This window comes from Protopterus annectens, chromosome 2.part0 (assembly GCF_019279795.1).
Source record: "Protopterus annectens isolate FY-2018-M chromosome 2.part0, PAN1.0, whole genome shotgun sequence".
Lineage (NCBI taxonomy): Eukaryota > Metazoa > Chordata > Ceratodontiformes > Protopteridae > Protopterus > Protopterus annectens.
Genome location: NC_056728.1, coordinates 127,052,142 through 127,068,287, shown reverse-complemented (window position 1 = coordinate 127,068,287; position 16,146 = coordinate 127,052,142). Strand labels below are relative to the sequence as shown.

Below are 16,146 nucleotides of genomic sequence, written 5' to 3'. Positions count from 1 at the left end.
TCAGCTCCTCTTCTAAAGATGACTTTTGGTTTAATTCCTAAAAGCATAACTATAGCTTTATCCTCAGTAATAATAGACAAATTCTTATATATAACCTCTTTAATTCTATAATGGTCCAAAGAATACATACAAAGAAAGCTAGCTCTATAGTCTACTTCTGGAGTAAGAGAAAGAGTGTTAATATCTACCTCTGAAGCATTTGACATTAAAAGTGATTTGTCAAATAAAAGGGGCCTAAAATATCCATCACTTCTTTTATTTCTAACCTCTAAACATACAGAATCAATCAGCGATTTCAGATAACCCCTACTAATGAACATGGACTTTAGCAAAGAGCATTCTACCTGAAAATCTTCTTCATCAGTAACCATCCTAGCTGCTCTAACTAACTGTCCTTTAACAATGGCTCTCTTTTGGTGAAACGGATGGCTACTGGAAAAATGGAGGAAGGAATTTGAAAAGGACGGCTTCCTATATACTAAACTTTTATATCTACCATTGATGTCATCCTTACATAAACTAACGTCTAAATAATTAATAACCATATCTTGACATTGATACGTAAATTCAAAAAAATCTGTCATGGATTGGATATCATCCATAAAGACTGGAATCAGCTCCTTAGACCCCTTCCATAGTAAGAACATATCATCCTGGTACCTAGTGTGCCAAGTGACATTATCTATGAACAGGCTGTTACGAAAGAGTAATGTTCGCTCCCAGTATGCCATGATACAATTGGCATAACTACCCCCACAGGGGGAGCCCATAGCTATTCCAGTATTCTGCAAGTAGAAGCGACCATCAAATATCATATAATTGTTTTTCAAAACAATTTCAAGTAGTGTTTCTACTACATGAATGGTTCTCTCTTCTACCTGTTTGAGGGTCATAAACTCTCTGATCCATTCCAGGCCAAGGGTCTGAGGGATGACAGTATAAAGATCCTTGACGTCGACAGTAAGAAAAATTGAATCTTTACAATATTCTAGTTTATTTATATTTTCTAAAAAACTCCACGATTCTTTACATATTTGCAATTCAGTCTCAATAATTGGTCTTAAAATACTGTCAATGTACTTAGCACATCCATACGTAATTGAGCCTCTTCTGTCGACAATTGGCCTGAAGGGGGGGTCATTGTAGCTTTTATGAATTTCTGGGGAACCAAAGAGAGCAGGTATCCTAGGTGCGCTCATTGTTAAATATTGAAACATATCCATATCTATGGTTCCCTCCAAAAACAGATAATTTAGCATAGAATTAATTCTTTTATATGCTACATTTATTTCATTTAAACTCACTGGAGAATGCACTCCAGTGTTTAAATATTTTTCCATATATAATACATATGTCGTTTGATCCATAAACAGAAGACCTCCCCCCTTATCAGGTTTCATTACTCTGATCTTACTATCATGTAACAAGTTAATAAACTCCCTTTCCTGTTCTGTAATTAGACATATTATGCAGTAAGGGCTTGTAAATAACAATCAATTGGAGCCTAATAATTCATTGAATTTTCGGATAAATCAAGGAGGCAGGAACAACAATCGCAGGGGCAACAGGAATCAAACTCAAACGCGGAACAAACACAACCAGAGGAGGAGGTGACAATGACAGTCAAATTCTTAAGAATGTGAAAGAAGATTTTACTATTTACAACTATACTTCTTTGGAAGTTTCCGAGGAGATGATTAATTTCTTCTCTAAGGGACTGTCATTTGTCCCGGATAAAGAGATGGACATGGTGCGGACAATAATAGACTTAAAATTATTTGTGCGCAAGCTCAATTTGCAAGTGTTTTTTGGGGGGGAGTGTCATCTTTGACTAATACCTTAAGGGTTTCTAGCCTTTTTAATCCCCCCTTACATAATATTCTTAATATTTTTGAAAAAATCTGTGAGATGGATATAAGATTTATTAATAAGAATAAAAACATCAGAAGTATTAGAATGTCTAATATTACAGAACAGGAAAGGGAGTTTATTAACTTGTTACATGATAGAAAGATCAGAGTAATGAAACCTGATAAGGGGGGAGGTCTTGTGTTTATGGATCAAACGACATATGTATTATATATGGAAAAATATTTAAACACTGGAGTGCATTCTCCAGTGAGTTTAAATGAAATAAATGTAGCATATAAAAGAATTAATTCTATGCTAAATGATCTGTTTTTGGAGGGAACCATAGATATGGATATGTTTCAATATTTAACAATGAGCGCACCTAGGATACCCGCACTCTTTGGTTCCCCAAAAATTCATAAAAGCTACAATGACCCCCCCTTCAGGCCAATTGTCGACGGAAGAGGCTCAATTATGTATGGATGCGCTAAGTACGTTGACAGTATTTTAAGACCACTTATTGAGACTGAATTGCAAATATGTAAAGACTCGTGGAGTTTTTTAGAAAATATAAATAAACTAGAATATTGTAAAGATTCAATTTTTCTTACTGTCGACGTCAAGGATCTCTATACCATCATCCCTCAGACCCTTGGCCTGGAATGGATCACAGAGTTTATGACCCTCAAACAGGTAGAAGAGAGAACCATTTGTGTAGTAGAAACACTACTTGAAATTGTTTTGAAAAACAATTATATGATATTTGATGGTCGCTTCTACTTGCAGGATACTGGAATAGCTATGGGCTCCCCCTGTGGGGGTAGTTATGCCAATTGTATCATGGCATACTGGGAGCGAACATTACTCTTTCGTAACAGCCTGTTCATAGAGAATGTCACCTGGTACACTAGGTACCAGGATGATATATTCTTACTATGGAAGGGGTCTAAGGAGCTGATTCCAGTCTTTATGGATGATATCCAATCCATGACAGATTTTTTTGAATTTACGTATCAATGTCAAGATATGGTTATTAATTATTTGGACGTTAGTTTATGTAAGGATGACATCAATGGTAGATATAAAAGTTTAGTATATAGGAAGCCGTCCTATTCAAATTCCTTCTTCCATTTTTCCACTAGCCATCCGTTTCACCAAAAGAGTGCCATCGTTAAAGGACAGTTAGTTAGAGCAGCTTGGATGGTTACTGATGAAGAAGATTTTCAGGTAGAATGCTCTTTGCTAAAGTCCATGTTCATTAGTAGGGGTTATCCGAAATCACTGGTTGATTCTATATGTTTAGATGTTAGAAATAAAGGAAGTGATGGATATTTTAGGCCCCATTTGACAAATCACTTTTAATGTCAAATGCTTCAGAGGTAGATATTAACACTGTTTCTCTTACTCCAGAAGTAGACTATAGAGCTAGCTTTCTTTGTACATATGTAAGAATTGGTCTATTATTACTGAGGATAAAGCTATATTTATGCTTTTAGGAATTAAACCAAAAGTCATCTTTAGAAGAGGAGCTAATTTAAAATCTATTTTGGAAATGAATGTAAAATCTATAAATAGTAGTAATCCAGGTATGTCTAGATGTGGTGCATGTCACCAATGCAAATATATTAACTTAGACAAAAAAGTTAAATTGAAGAATGAAAATTTATAGTATTAAGGGAAGGTATAATTGTCATAGTAGAGCTGTGATATATGTTGCAACTTGATCTCAGTGTTCCGTTTATTATATCGGAAAAACTGAGAGAAAGTTGAAACAACGTATTTACGAACACTATTATGCTATCTCTAAAAAAGATAAGAATAATGCCTTAGCTAGGCATCTTATAGATTACCCTGACCACAGTTTTAAATTTTCGGTCTTGCAACAAACACAGTTGGATCCTAGGGGAGGCCCATGGCAATTAAACCTGGAGATAGATGAAATTAAATGGCAGATAAGAAGTGAAGCACATATATATCCCGGCCTAAATGAATATATTTCTATAAAATCTATCCTTAAACGCTTAGCCTTGAATAGATAAATAAGGGTTGGAGTATATTTATTTCAATCTGTTTGAAAAATCGTATATATTGGTGTTTTGTTTATGTTGTAACATACTGTGTATTATAGGAGTGTATAATAATATGGCATGGCTCTTTAAAGACAAGCTTATTCTTAAATTGATTTTTAATTGAATTTTTAATTGATTAATTGATTAATTGATGCATATTTAATGTATATAAAGGGTTTTAATTGATATGTCTGTCTGAAGAAGGTGGGACATAGTTTTCACCGAAAGCGCTAATTAAATCTGTGTTTAAGAAGATTTGCTTGAGTCTGTGTTATAGGTGTTCGCAGTGGTACTCACTATTATTTTAAAAGTTTAGTGGTTTTTGCAGTTTGCTGCTTGTCATTTCACAGTTACTAGCAAGCCTTTTAATAAAACACCACTCCAATGACTTGTACAACTTGGAACACAGGACTTAAAATTAATCAGGACCTGGCCCATCTCCATGATGGCCCAGGGAAGGAGAGAATGGTGGTACACATGTGGAGAATGGGCCTGTAGTGTGCACATGATAGCTATCAATGTGAAGAGCACTGAACCAGGAAAGAGATTTGGAGGCCCACCTCTTTCCCATGGTAGACAGCTAGAGTGGTTGCCAAGGCACTTAGGAGCTCCATGGTTTGTGAGGGGAGTCTCCTATGTCTAGAAGGCCAGCTGCCTCTCTTTGACCTAACTCTTAACTCTCTCTCAGAAATAAATGGGATGATTAAGCTCAACAGCCAGGAAGGAACAAGGCTGCTGTCTGGCACTGGAAGGTGGGGGAAAGGAAGGGCTGCCACTGGGCAAACTCTAGTGACAAAAAAACAAAAACAAAAAAAAATAACTAGGACCTACACTTAGGTTCATAGGTTCATAGGTTCATACTAGGCTATCTGCCAACTATACCCATTATTTTGCTGTGCCTAGTGACACTGAGGTAATCCATCTCCCATCCATTGGTCAAGATTTGTTCCACAGCATAGGGAGTCTTTGTGTGATGAATCTATCCTATTCATCAAATCTGGGTTTGACATGGCCTTGTATGTTAGGCAAAGATCACCTCTCAGCATAGGACAGATTTTTGAGACCCTTTATCCTTTTGGTGAGGAACTTTCATTGTACTCAATCATTGGTCTGATGAGTGATGAGTAAAGGGAGACTATGACCTCCTTGATCTAGATGAGAATCCCTTCATGATAAGGTGGGCAATGTAGAAGGTCTTCCTGACTACTTTAGCTACATGGGTGTCGAATGACAGACTACTATCAACCTGGGTCCCCAGGTCCCTGATAACTTCTTCTGTGCTCAGTGGATTGCCACCTATTTGAAGGGTATGACTATGCATTTTGGCATTTAACTTCTGGCACCAGTTATCCGCTTCTGTGAGACCCTTCTGAAGGATATCTGTGTCAGATGTACTATGGCGCCCAGTTTGCAGTCATCTGCAAACTTTGTCAGCCATAACCCTCCTGTGTTTGTGTGGGACACCACTTGTGACAGGCTTTGAGTCTGACATGGCTCCAGCAACTCTGACCCTGTGGGTTTGCAACCCATCTTGTGATGTAAGGCCTTGATTCGGGAAGAAAAAATGGGAACAGGTGAGCCATTCAATCTTTATTTAACTAATGGTAAAATGTTTGTACATATTGTAACAGAGTTAAAAAATATATACTTCCAACTAAAATTACAGTAAGTTCTGATAAAATTCAAATTATTATCAGTATTTTCTTCCATGTATCAAAATGTTTAGAACCTGTGAGCAGTGTGATGTTCTCCAGATTGTAAGAGAAAGCTTACCTGGCAGGATCTAATACTAATGTCACCTGGTAAACTTAGAAAGTCTCAGCAAAAGGAAATTTATTCTGACAGATAAAAAATAAAAGCAAAGACAACATTATATCACAATTTGTCATGGAAGAATAAAGCTGGTTCTTTATGTAACTAGGTGGTTAATAAATCTTATGACAGTACTTTTGAAAAGAAGCCAGTTGCTGCTGCTCCTACCTCAACATGCCCATTAAGTGCGGCATGATGCAGAGCAGTCCTTCCGCCACGGTCTGACACATTAACACTGCTCAGGTGTGGAATAATCATTTCAGCACACTTCAGTGCCTTGTTCGCAGCTGCCACATGTAACGGTGTTTGCCAATTCTTGTCTCGAGCATTGACATCTGCAGAGTGCTTTATCAAAACTTGCACAGCTTCCTACAATGCAAACACAGTAATTTTGTTTTACTCCAAATATTCACGTTAGCAGTTACAATGTTTCTCTACTAGAATGCCATAAGAACTCATGAATAAATATTCAATGGTATCATGTCTCTCCACTCCTCACTGTCCAATGCAAGAATTCCCTTTAGACCTTATCAATGTCCAGCTGCCTCTTTGGATTACCGATGGTTATCTAGACACACTGACCAACTCTCACCAGGTGGCTTCCTTCCCCCTAACAAAAGTATGTGTAATAGCACAGACATTCATGAGGTATGGTTGAGCAGTAAGGTCTGCAATTACTAGGCAAATGACTAATACCTACTATCTATCCTGGCTTGGGATCAACTCACTTGCATTGTTACATTTTAAAATCCTGTTTGTTTGCATCTTACGGCTTAAAATGCTTTTTGAAAAAGGGCGCTGCTGAGTTAGAGGCAAAGTTTTTATTAAACTCAAAAAAGGATGACTGGAAAATGAATAAATTTTTCCTTTTCATTAAATCTTTTAAGTACCTCACGCCACTCCGGTGCTGTGCAGGGATAAAGCCCTGACTATGACCCAGATGACCCAAATTTGATTAGCATTTCAGGCAACTGATGACAGCAGCAGGGAGAGATGGGAGTTCTCCATCCCGGGGGGGGGGGGGGGGGGTTGTGCATGGGCATCTATATCAAATCCTTGGTGGAAACTGGGGACATCGCCAGAGGTGGTGTTAAGCAGGGACAGTGGGGATGGCTGCCTTGGAGTCTCATTACATGCTCCTTCAGGTTTGTAGCACACTGGCACAACAGGAAGGTGGTGATAACAGGGAAGCCATTATGTCCCCTCACCCCAGAAACAGCACAAAGGGTTGCCTGCAATCCTTGACCAGCTGCAGCAAATAACCAAAATAAGTCTGGGAGGCAAGGAAGAGCTGGAAGACTCTACCCAAGCAAGGCAGGAGGACCAGGCCAGGAACAATGAAGGCTGGGGAGAAAAAAATAGCAAAAAAAAAAAAAAAGGTCCTCAGGAGCAGAAGGACCAAACAGAACATTCTTGGGAAGAGAAAAGTTTAAGGACTTACTTTTAACACCTTTTGGTATGTTTAGAGAATGTAACCAAGCAAATTTTCTCATAACTGACCATTAAGAAGCAGCTCTGGAGACAGAATCAGGCGAATCATAAGCATATTTTAAAGAATATTAACACAAATGACCGCCAAGTCCACTCGGATGCTGCTGTGACTTTAATTAAGATAGCACTTTCAGCCTATAACCTACAGGACTTCATCAGATAACCTAAAGTTCAACTACTTAGATTTAAACAGCCCTCCCTAGAACACATGATTCAGAAGGTATGCTTGTGATACTTATTTGAAGTAACAATACCTAAAAATACAGAAATTATACAAGAAGGCATCTAATAAAAAGCCATAAAACTCAATTTGTAATACAATATGTTGTACACCAGTTAAAGCAGACTTTATTCTCAAATCAGTAAATCATAAATAGATTAAAACTGAGCATTTTATATACATTAGAGCAGTGCTAAAACAGTTTTTATCTAGACCGTGCTTTTTCTTTCAAGAGGCAGGTAACTGAACTGTGTTCCATTTAGACCTCAAAAACTCCAAAATCCAAGATACAAAAAACTGAGAAATTAAAACAAAAACAACTGGCAACTTCACTTCAATCAAATTTAAATAGTCATGTTAAAGGAACAGTAGTTATAGCACTGTGAACATAATATGCATTTTCCTATTAAATAAGGCAGTTTTAAAGAACAGGAAAATGCATATTATGTTCATAATGCTATTTTAACTACTGTTCCTTTAAATTTTAAGATGGAGATACTATCTGATTTTAATCATGGTTAAACATGACTATTTAAACTTGATTTTTGTAAATGTTAGTATCTGATGAAGTTCAAAGAAGTATTTGGACAAAAAGCGTTTCATTAAACTTTGTGGATTCAGTCTTCAGTGGAGTTGCCAGTTGTATTTGTTTTAATTTCTCAGTTTTTTTGTATCTTGGATTTTGGAGTTTTTACGTGTTTGTTCAGGCAACATGGCAATCAATGCACTGGACTCATCCTTGGAATTGCTTATGGATTCTACAAAAGAAACTGAGGCCATGAGTCAACTTAAAGCATTAGTACATGTCTTATCACAGCAAGTAGAACACCTGTCACAAAAAGTGGATTATATAAATGGCTCTACTAATGGCTTACTAACACAAGACAAGCAGCAGCAGCAGAACCAAATGAGAGTTGTTACAAATGGTAACACCACTCAGCAGCAGCAAATAACTGATCAAGGTAACAAGGAAGCAAATGTAAATGTAGTTACTACACAAGCATTGCTAAATAATGTGAACCAGCATTCTACTTCATTTTCTGGTAATGCAAGTCAGACCAGAGTTGTCAGCACTCAGGTTGGCAGCCAAATGCTACCAAACAGTAGTTTACAGAGACAAAGGTCTACTGAAAACCATGTCCCAGGGCTTATTGGGGTTCCTACTTTAAAAGACTGGCTTACAAGTCCAGTTGGCCTTTCTCACAACAATGAATTTAATTTGGATGGGAACTCGGCTAGGGATTTGCTGAACACAACAGACTTACTAAACAGCTTAGATCAGAACTTTCTTAAATACAAGAAATTCCGCTTGGAAGTGGAATACATCCAAGAATATACAAGAGCTAACATTGTACCGAAGGGTTTGAGAATGTATCAATACCCAACTGGTCTGGTACCCAATTCTTTATTCCACCAGGAGCTAATAAAATGATTTAATAAACAAGGACTGGATCTTCTAGATCTCATGTGTAAACATTCTAGCATTATGGCTGACGAACTAATGGATATAGCATCTGTCCTGGATGTTCAAATAAAAACTCATGCTGATTTTGAACGGTATAAATACGAGTACTCTTGTATTTTCCAGTCAATTGATTTTCATTTGAACAAATTCAACGCCACTAAGGTTAAAAAACTTGAGCGTGATCGCCAGCAATACCAGAACGGTACAGCATATCCACACCCATCAGTTGCACAAGTGTGGAAGGGGCGGGCTAGCGCAAATGCCAATCAACTACATAGTGTAACAGAAGTCAGGAGTACATGCAGAGGGGGGGGCGGGCATTTACAAAATGCAATGGCGAACAACAGTTCTGAACACTCGGTTCAGCAGGATGTTACAGAACTACAGGACAGCAGTTTTGATGCTCCCAATAACCAATATGAGGGTCCGAGAAGAAGCGAGCATATACAAAACCGGAATGGTCAACAGAATCTTGCCAACCAATCAACAGAATAATAATTATCAGGGTTTTTCGAGGGGAGGCCAGCAAAACAGATGGAACCAGAGGAAAAATCACAACAAATGGAAGTAAGGGAGAATTTGGATAACAACACTACAGGAATGCCAGCTATAAATTTGAATATGGAAGGTGACTTATTTGTTTATAACTTCTCTACATTGGATATTTCTGTTGAGATGGCTAACACCTTAGCTATAGGAATGACTTTTATACCAGCTAGGAGAATGGACATATCTAACAGCATTCTTGATTTGAAAATGTATGTTAGGAAACAATTTAAAATTGTTACTGGGTAACACAGTTGTGCAATCACAAGCACAATATAGAATATCAAGTACGTACAATCCCCCTTTGTACAATTTGTTACATACATTTGAAAAGATATGTGAATTGGACATGAGAACATACCAAAAGGAAAACAGATTCTGGGGTTATGAGTATAATCTAACTAAAGATGAGCAAGCATGGTTCAACTTGATAAGATCAGCTAAGGTACAAGTCATGAAGCCCGAGAAAGGTGGAGGCCTTGTATTTATGGATTTGGATGACTATGAAACTAAAATAGAATCAATGTTAGCTTCTAGATCATATCAGAAAGCATCCCTTAATGAATACAACACAGCTAATGAATGTATCAAAATCTATATTAATGATTTATTCATAGAGGGAAAGATAGATACAGACATGTACAACTACATGATAGTGTTAACACCAGTGGCACCCACAATGTTTGGCGTCCCCAAAATCCATAAATGTTTATTTGACCCTCCACACTTAGAGCTATAGTTGATGGCAGGAATTCTGCCACATATGCATGTGCTAAAGTGATAGACAATATGCTTAAAAAAAATATGTAACAGAAGAAGTAAAATGTAAAGATTCATGGTCATTCCTGCAAAAAATTAATGAACTGAGGTATGACGAACAGTACAACTTTCTTACAGTAAACGTAAAGGACTTATATACGTCAATACCACAAACATTGGGCATAGAGTGTGTTAGTCAATTACTAAGGAAGAAAAGGGCTCCCCAGAATGACATCAGTCTAGTGGAAGAACTTCTAGACATAGCTCTATCCCACAATTACATTTATTTTAAAGGAAACTATTACCTGCAAAAAAGAGGAGTAGCCATAAGTTCCCCCTGTGGCTCTAGCTTCACAAATATGGTTTGAGTTACTGGGAACATCAATTTGTACTCAATAAGGAAGGAACAGCCTCAAAAATAATTTATTTTACAAGCTATTTGGATGACATCTTTTTACTAATAAAAGGGAAACATTAAGAGGCAACAAATCTAATTGATTATTTTAATGAGACTACAGACTTCTTAGTGTTTACATATAATTTTGACCCAAATGAAATAGCATTCTTAGATGTCCAACGTACCAAAAATTATGTTGAAAAGAGATACCAGCAAAAGTTTATAGGAAACCATCATATTCAAACACATTCTTGCACTATACAAGTGCACACCCTTACCACCAAAAAAGATCGGTGGTAAAGGGCCAATTAGTAAGGGCTGCCAGAAAATGGTGTCTACATATGAGGACTTCCATAGTGAGTGCCAGTTCTTGAAGAAATTATTCACAAAAAGAGCATACCCGAGTACTTTGATTGACAAACTAATGGAAGAAGTTGTGGAGAAAAGAATTAATGGTGTGTATACAACACCCTACTGGGTTGAATGACTATTCTATGAATGATAATCAGGTTGATATGGAAAAGCAGATCCAAGACACAACCATTAGGACAGGTATGAACCAAACTGATTTCACAATGCGCTATATTACAACTTTTAACCTTGATTATCGTCACACAAAAAAACATACTGATAAAAAATTGGAATATTCTGTTAGAGGACAAACTAATAGTGGACAAATTGGGTACAGAACCACGATTCATTACTAGGAAGGGTAGAACAATCAAGAATATATTTGAAGGTGAGTGCAGAATCCAATCATATGCAACAGGGATGAAAAATGTGGTAGTTTCCCCTATTGCAAATACATTCATGTAGGTGCATCACTGCACATAAACAACACACATTTGAGCAACAGAAGAAAAGTTATTTACAACTCCAAAATGAACGTATATGTGGCTAAATGTCAAAATTGTGATTCATTCTACGTCAGTAAAACTGAGCATAGAATGAGAGACCGCATATACGAACATATATATTGTATTAATAAACACAAACTGGACAATGCTTTAGCAAAGCATACAGAACAACATCCAGAACATTTAATGCATTTAAAGTATGGATACTTGATCAAGTGGACAGTAATCCAAGAGGGAGTCCATTCAATTTATTATTAGAAAAGTTGGAATTGCTCTGGCAAATTCGTCTCAATGCTTATAACTTTCCAGGATTGAACGACATGTGCTCTATCACATGCTGTTTAAAACTGAAAAGCTTAATGAGATGAAATACTGTAGTAACAACATTACAGAAATTATGTTTTAGTTATTAATTTTTTACTTGAAAATGTTTATAATGTAAGGTTAGATAAATGAGGAGACTCTTTACATTTTTACACAATTTTCATATATGATTTTCACCATATTGCTGCTGCGATAAATGTATTCATTTGCTTGTTAAATAAAGCAGTTTTAAAGAACAGGAAAATGCATATTATGTTCACAATGCTATTTTAACTACTGTTCCTTTAAATTTTAAGATGGAGAGACCAGCTGATTTTAATCATGGTTAAACATGAATATTTAAACTTGATTTTTGTAAATGTTAGTATCTGATGAAGTTCAAATAAGTATTTGGACGAAAAGCGCTTCATTAAACTTTATGGATGCAGTCTTCAGTGAAGTTGCCAGTTGTTTTTGTTTTAATTTTTCATTTAGACCTGGCCAACTGTTTGTGCTTAACTTAAATATAATTGTCAGTACAACTCCCGTTTCTCCGCAGCAGTGGCCAGGGCACCCCTTGGATATTATATGCAACTTTGTCCAAAATTACAACCTTAAATTCATGCCCAGGATAATTATGGATACGTTTATAAATTGCGTCCATTTTCATTTTTGATCTCATAAGCATGCTCAAATACAGATCCCTTCAGCATACATCCCATTTTTCCAACATAAAAACCTGGGTATGATTGACAAAGTGCTGCATATTTTACCCCCTTAGCTGAACAATTAATTTTCCCCTGTACACAATATTTACATCCCTTCATCTCAAATTGTTCATATGTTTTTATGTATTTACAAAAATTACGATGTCCACATTTTTGCATCATTTGGTTCTTGCAAATGCTGCTAGGATACTGCCTTTCTAATGTAATCTTTATACTAGTGCCCTTCCTATACACTACCATAGATTTTTCCCCCATGTTTTACTCATTGCTACATCTTTTGTTATTGTCCAATTCTTTTCCAAACCCATTTAATAATGTTACTTTCGAGATTAAATCCGGTGATGAATGAATTCCTGTATATATGACTATCCTGGTGCCTGGAAACTCCAACATCCTGCAACAGCCACCATGGTATAGTTTTTCTTTGACAATATGGGTATGAAGGAATTATCTCTTTTGTTAATTACTGTGTACATTAAATTATTTACTAAAGATATAGGGTAACCTCTTTTCTCAAACATTTTTAGTAAATTGCATTCCTCAATAAAATGTGCATCTTGGGTAATCATTTTTGCTGCTCTTACAAATTGACCCTTCACAGCTGCTCGTTTTTGTGGTGTAGGGTGTGCACTAGTAAAACATAGAAATATATTAGAATATGTAAGTTTTTTTATGTATGCGTGAGATGTATGTTCTGTTAATGTAATCCTTCTCTAGACATACATCTAGGCATGCAATCTTTTCCTAACTTATGAGAGATGCAAATTTTAAAAAGGTAGTGCTTTTGTTACTATATTCCAAGAAAGGCTGGATTTTCTCCTTACTGTCCCTCCATACTAAAAAGATGTCATCCAGGTACCTTAAATAAAGCCTAGTGGATTCCTTAAATTCACTATTTTGTGAGAATGAATGTAGCATATATTAAATATGCTCAATTTACAATGGGCACGCTGGTTGGGCTAACAAATCAGGATGCTCATTTTTGAATGTTAATGGCCATTCGCTGTATAATACCAGTTAGCCAAGATGGAATGAGAGCCTTGGAATGGTGGCTCTACCATGCGCATTAGGGCAGAAGAGAAGATCTGTTTGCAGTCATTTAGCCATAATCTTTATTTTTCAACAGCTATCACTGCTTTGCTTACCACATTGTCATTCACTTTCTGGAGAGAGCTGATAATGCTCTGCCAGATTACTTATGGTCTTATTCTGAACATACCATCTCTATAGGGTTATACTCACAACTGCATTAGTTCCCTGGACAAAGATAATGCTGTATAAATTGCAATCTTCACTACATGCCACACATAGAGAGCCCAATATGTACAGCATTAAGAATAACAGCTTCAAGGGAATCCACAGTCTATGTGGATATCAGAAAAAACAGATACATGAAGAGCAACTGGTCACTGAAACAAAGATGTAAGCTCAGTAGACAATATAAAGAAGCATTTTCCACAGAAGGAGTAGTGCCCTGCCCCTTCTTCCAGGTTCATGCTGGCCAACTAAAACATTAAGAGGATTCAGCAGGATTCTGGGACAAGACAGCTGCAGTGCAGTCCTGGGAAGGAAGTACCACCCGGCTGTTGTCTGTACACCAAAGTGCAGGCCTTGGAATTTTTTAAGTGATGTCTTTAATCCTATTGAAGTTAGTAGGGAAGTTTGTTAATTCAGGATGGATGTATACAAACAGGGATTTTTAGAGGTTTTAAAAGATTTAAGCTGTACTTATTATAAGGAATAACTAATAGGAAGAATTTAGTCTTATCTGATGAAGTCTAAATGTATTTTGGACTAAAGCGCTTATCCAGTTTTTATTCAATAAAGTTCAGTAATTTTATAGTATTGCTCACTGATTTTTACCAAGTCTCCCGCTCTTCCTATTAGTTATTTGTTTTAGTCGTGGTTGATAGTTGTGGTCGGCTTATTGTAAGGAAGCCAATGAACTGTTTATGGACCCCATTATTTTGGACTTTGGACACAATGTGTGCCTGGCCTGTGCTGAGTGGATTCAGTCTCAAGGGGGAATAAAGAGAAGTGCTGCTGTTGTCCTAAATGTAAAGCTCACATCTGAAATAGGAAGCATGTAGTTAACATGATATTCTCTAAAGTAACAGATAATGCAAAAGTGCATTCGGTTATCACAATAAAGCTGTCAGCAATCAGAATAACACTTCACACGAAGCAAAAACTCCTAATAAGTAGTAATAATAAAGAACTAAACCACTTACCCACGGCCAACCAAAAGAAGCTTCTGAATGAAGACATGGCAAACGAGATCTGGGGAATGTGCGCATGCACCAAGCTACGAGTCAGACGTTTTCAGGCTTTCTATGCGGCCGAGTCACCCACATAATAATGGAGGCGAGATAGGATTGCATAACATCTGTTATTCTCTATAAAATCGCAAGTAGCAAAAGATGCCTGGTACCAGTGATGGCCGCGTACCCTTAGCAGACAGAAATTTATGTTTTGCCCTCCCAACTTCCCAGTGTCTTCCTCCACCACCGCCACCTTTCATTTAAAAAAGTGCATATCTACACAGTTACCACAGTGTGAGCATCTTAAAAAGCAGTTTCTGTCATCAAAATGTTTGTTTTTAAGAGAACAACTCTGTGTCTATTAAGAGATCAGTAATTCAGTATGCAAACTACACCAAGCATGTACAATAACAAAATGCATTTCATTGGAGTCTGTCCTGTAACAAATTAAAGTGCACACCTTAAGTAAAAAACAAAGCTGAACTGTACTAAATATGAAATAAGTATGTTGTGTCTTTCGGCTTTTCCCGGTTAGGGATCGCCACAGCGGAACTCCGGTCCGCTAATAATTGGCAGTTGATTTTTACGTGCTGAGTTGCCGGCCCTAACGCACAGCCTTCAATGAAGGTACGCCCATTCACGCATGTCTCCACAGAAGACGCTCTGGCTGAGAATCGAACGGAATAACGTCTTGCTGTGAGGCGACAACGCTACCGCAGCACCACCACCGTGGATAAATATGAAATAAGTATAACGTTAAATAATCATACATGGCTCAAAGATGAATCAAAATTTCATCACAACTTGAAATTTTCAGTTACTATTTCAGTTATTAAGAGTACATGAAAGACTTCTCACACAAAGAAAATAAAAGAACCATTTGACAATTCCATAAAAAGGACAAAAACTATCAGAAACACCAGCATAAACTCGACACTAAACAACCTTCACCCGAGGTCCAGTGCTCACCCCAACATGAACCCAAACCTATGAACTAGTGCAAATACAGTAAGCGGAGCATCAGCACAAAGGGAGTACTGAATATGTCTGAAAGGAAATAGGGACAATTCACACCTGTAGAGTGTAATTGCTGAAGTCCAATCATATCATGTTCAGTTTAGTAATGTATGCTTCATCTGGAGAAATTGCTTTTGTTGGCTGAATGTTCGTTCGTGTTCTCAGGTATCGTCTCACTGCACTGACATCAACATGCATGCCATTGTATGCTGAAGATGCTACGGGCGCTGGATATGCTGGCAACGTGCGATATCAGCATGACAAAAAAAAATGGTATTTAAAGGGGCCACCCGGGAATTAGTGGCACCCTATTATTTTAACCTCACAAAACAGCAAATACTGAGGAATTCGGTATGGTTGAGATGTATGT

General features: G+C 37.2%; 1 protein-coding gene across 3 annotated transcripts in view; it reads right to left on the bottom strand.

The window, feature by feature from the left end:
* ANKRD44 (ankyrin repeat domain 44) overlaps positions 1-16,146 on the bottom strand; it is a 1,254,083-nt gene that overhangs the window by 548,021 nt on the left and 689,916 nt on the right. For all 3 annotated transcript variants that reach the window (XM_044060611.1, XM_044060613.1, XM_044060612.1), the window contains exon 5: positions 5,901-6,101. In XM_044060611.1, coding sequence (XP_043916546.1) covers positions 5,901-6,101 — 201 coding nt within the window. The remainder of the gene's footprint in view (positions 1-5,900; positions 6,102-16,146) is intronic.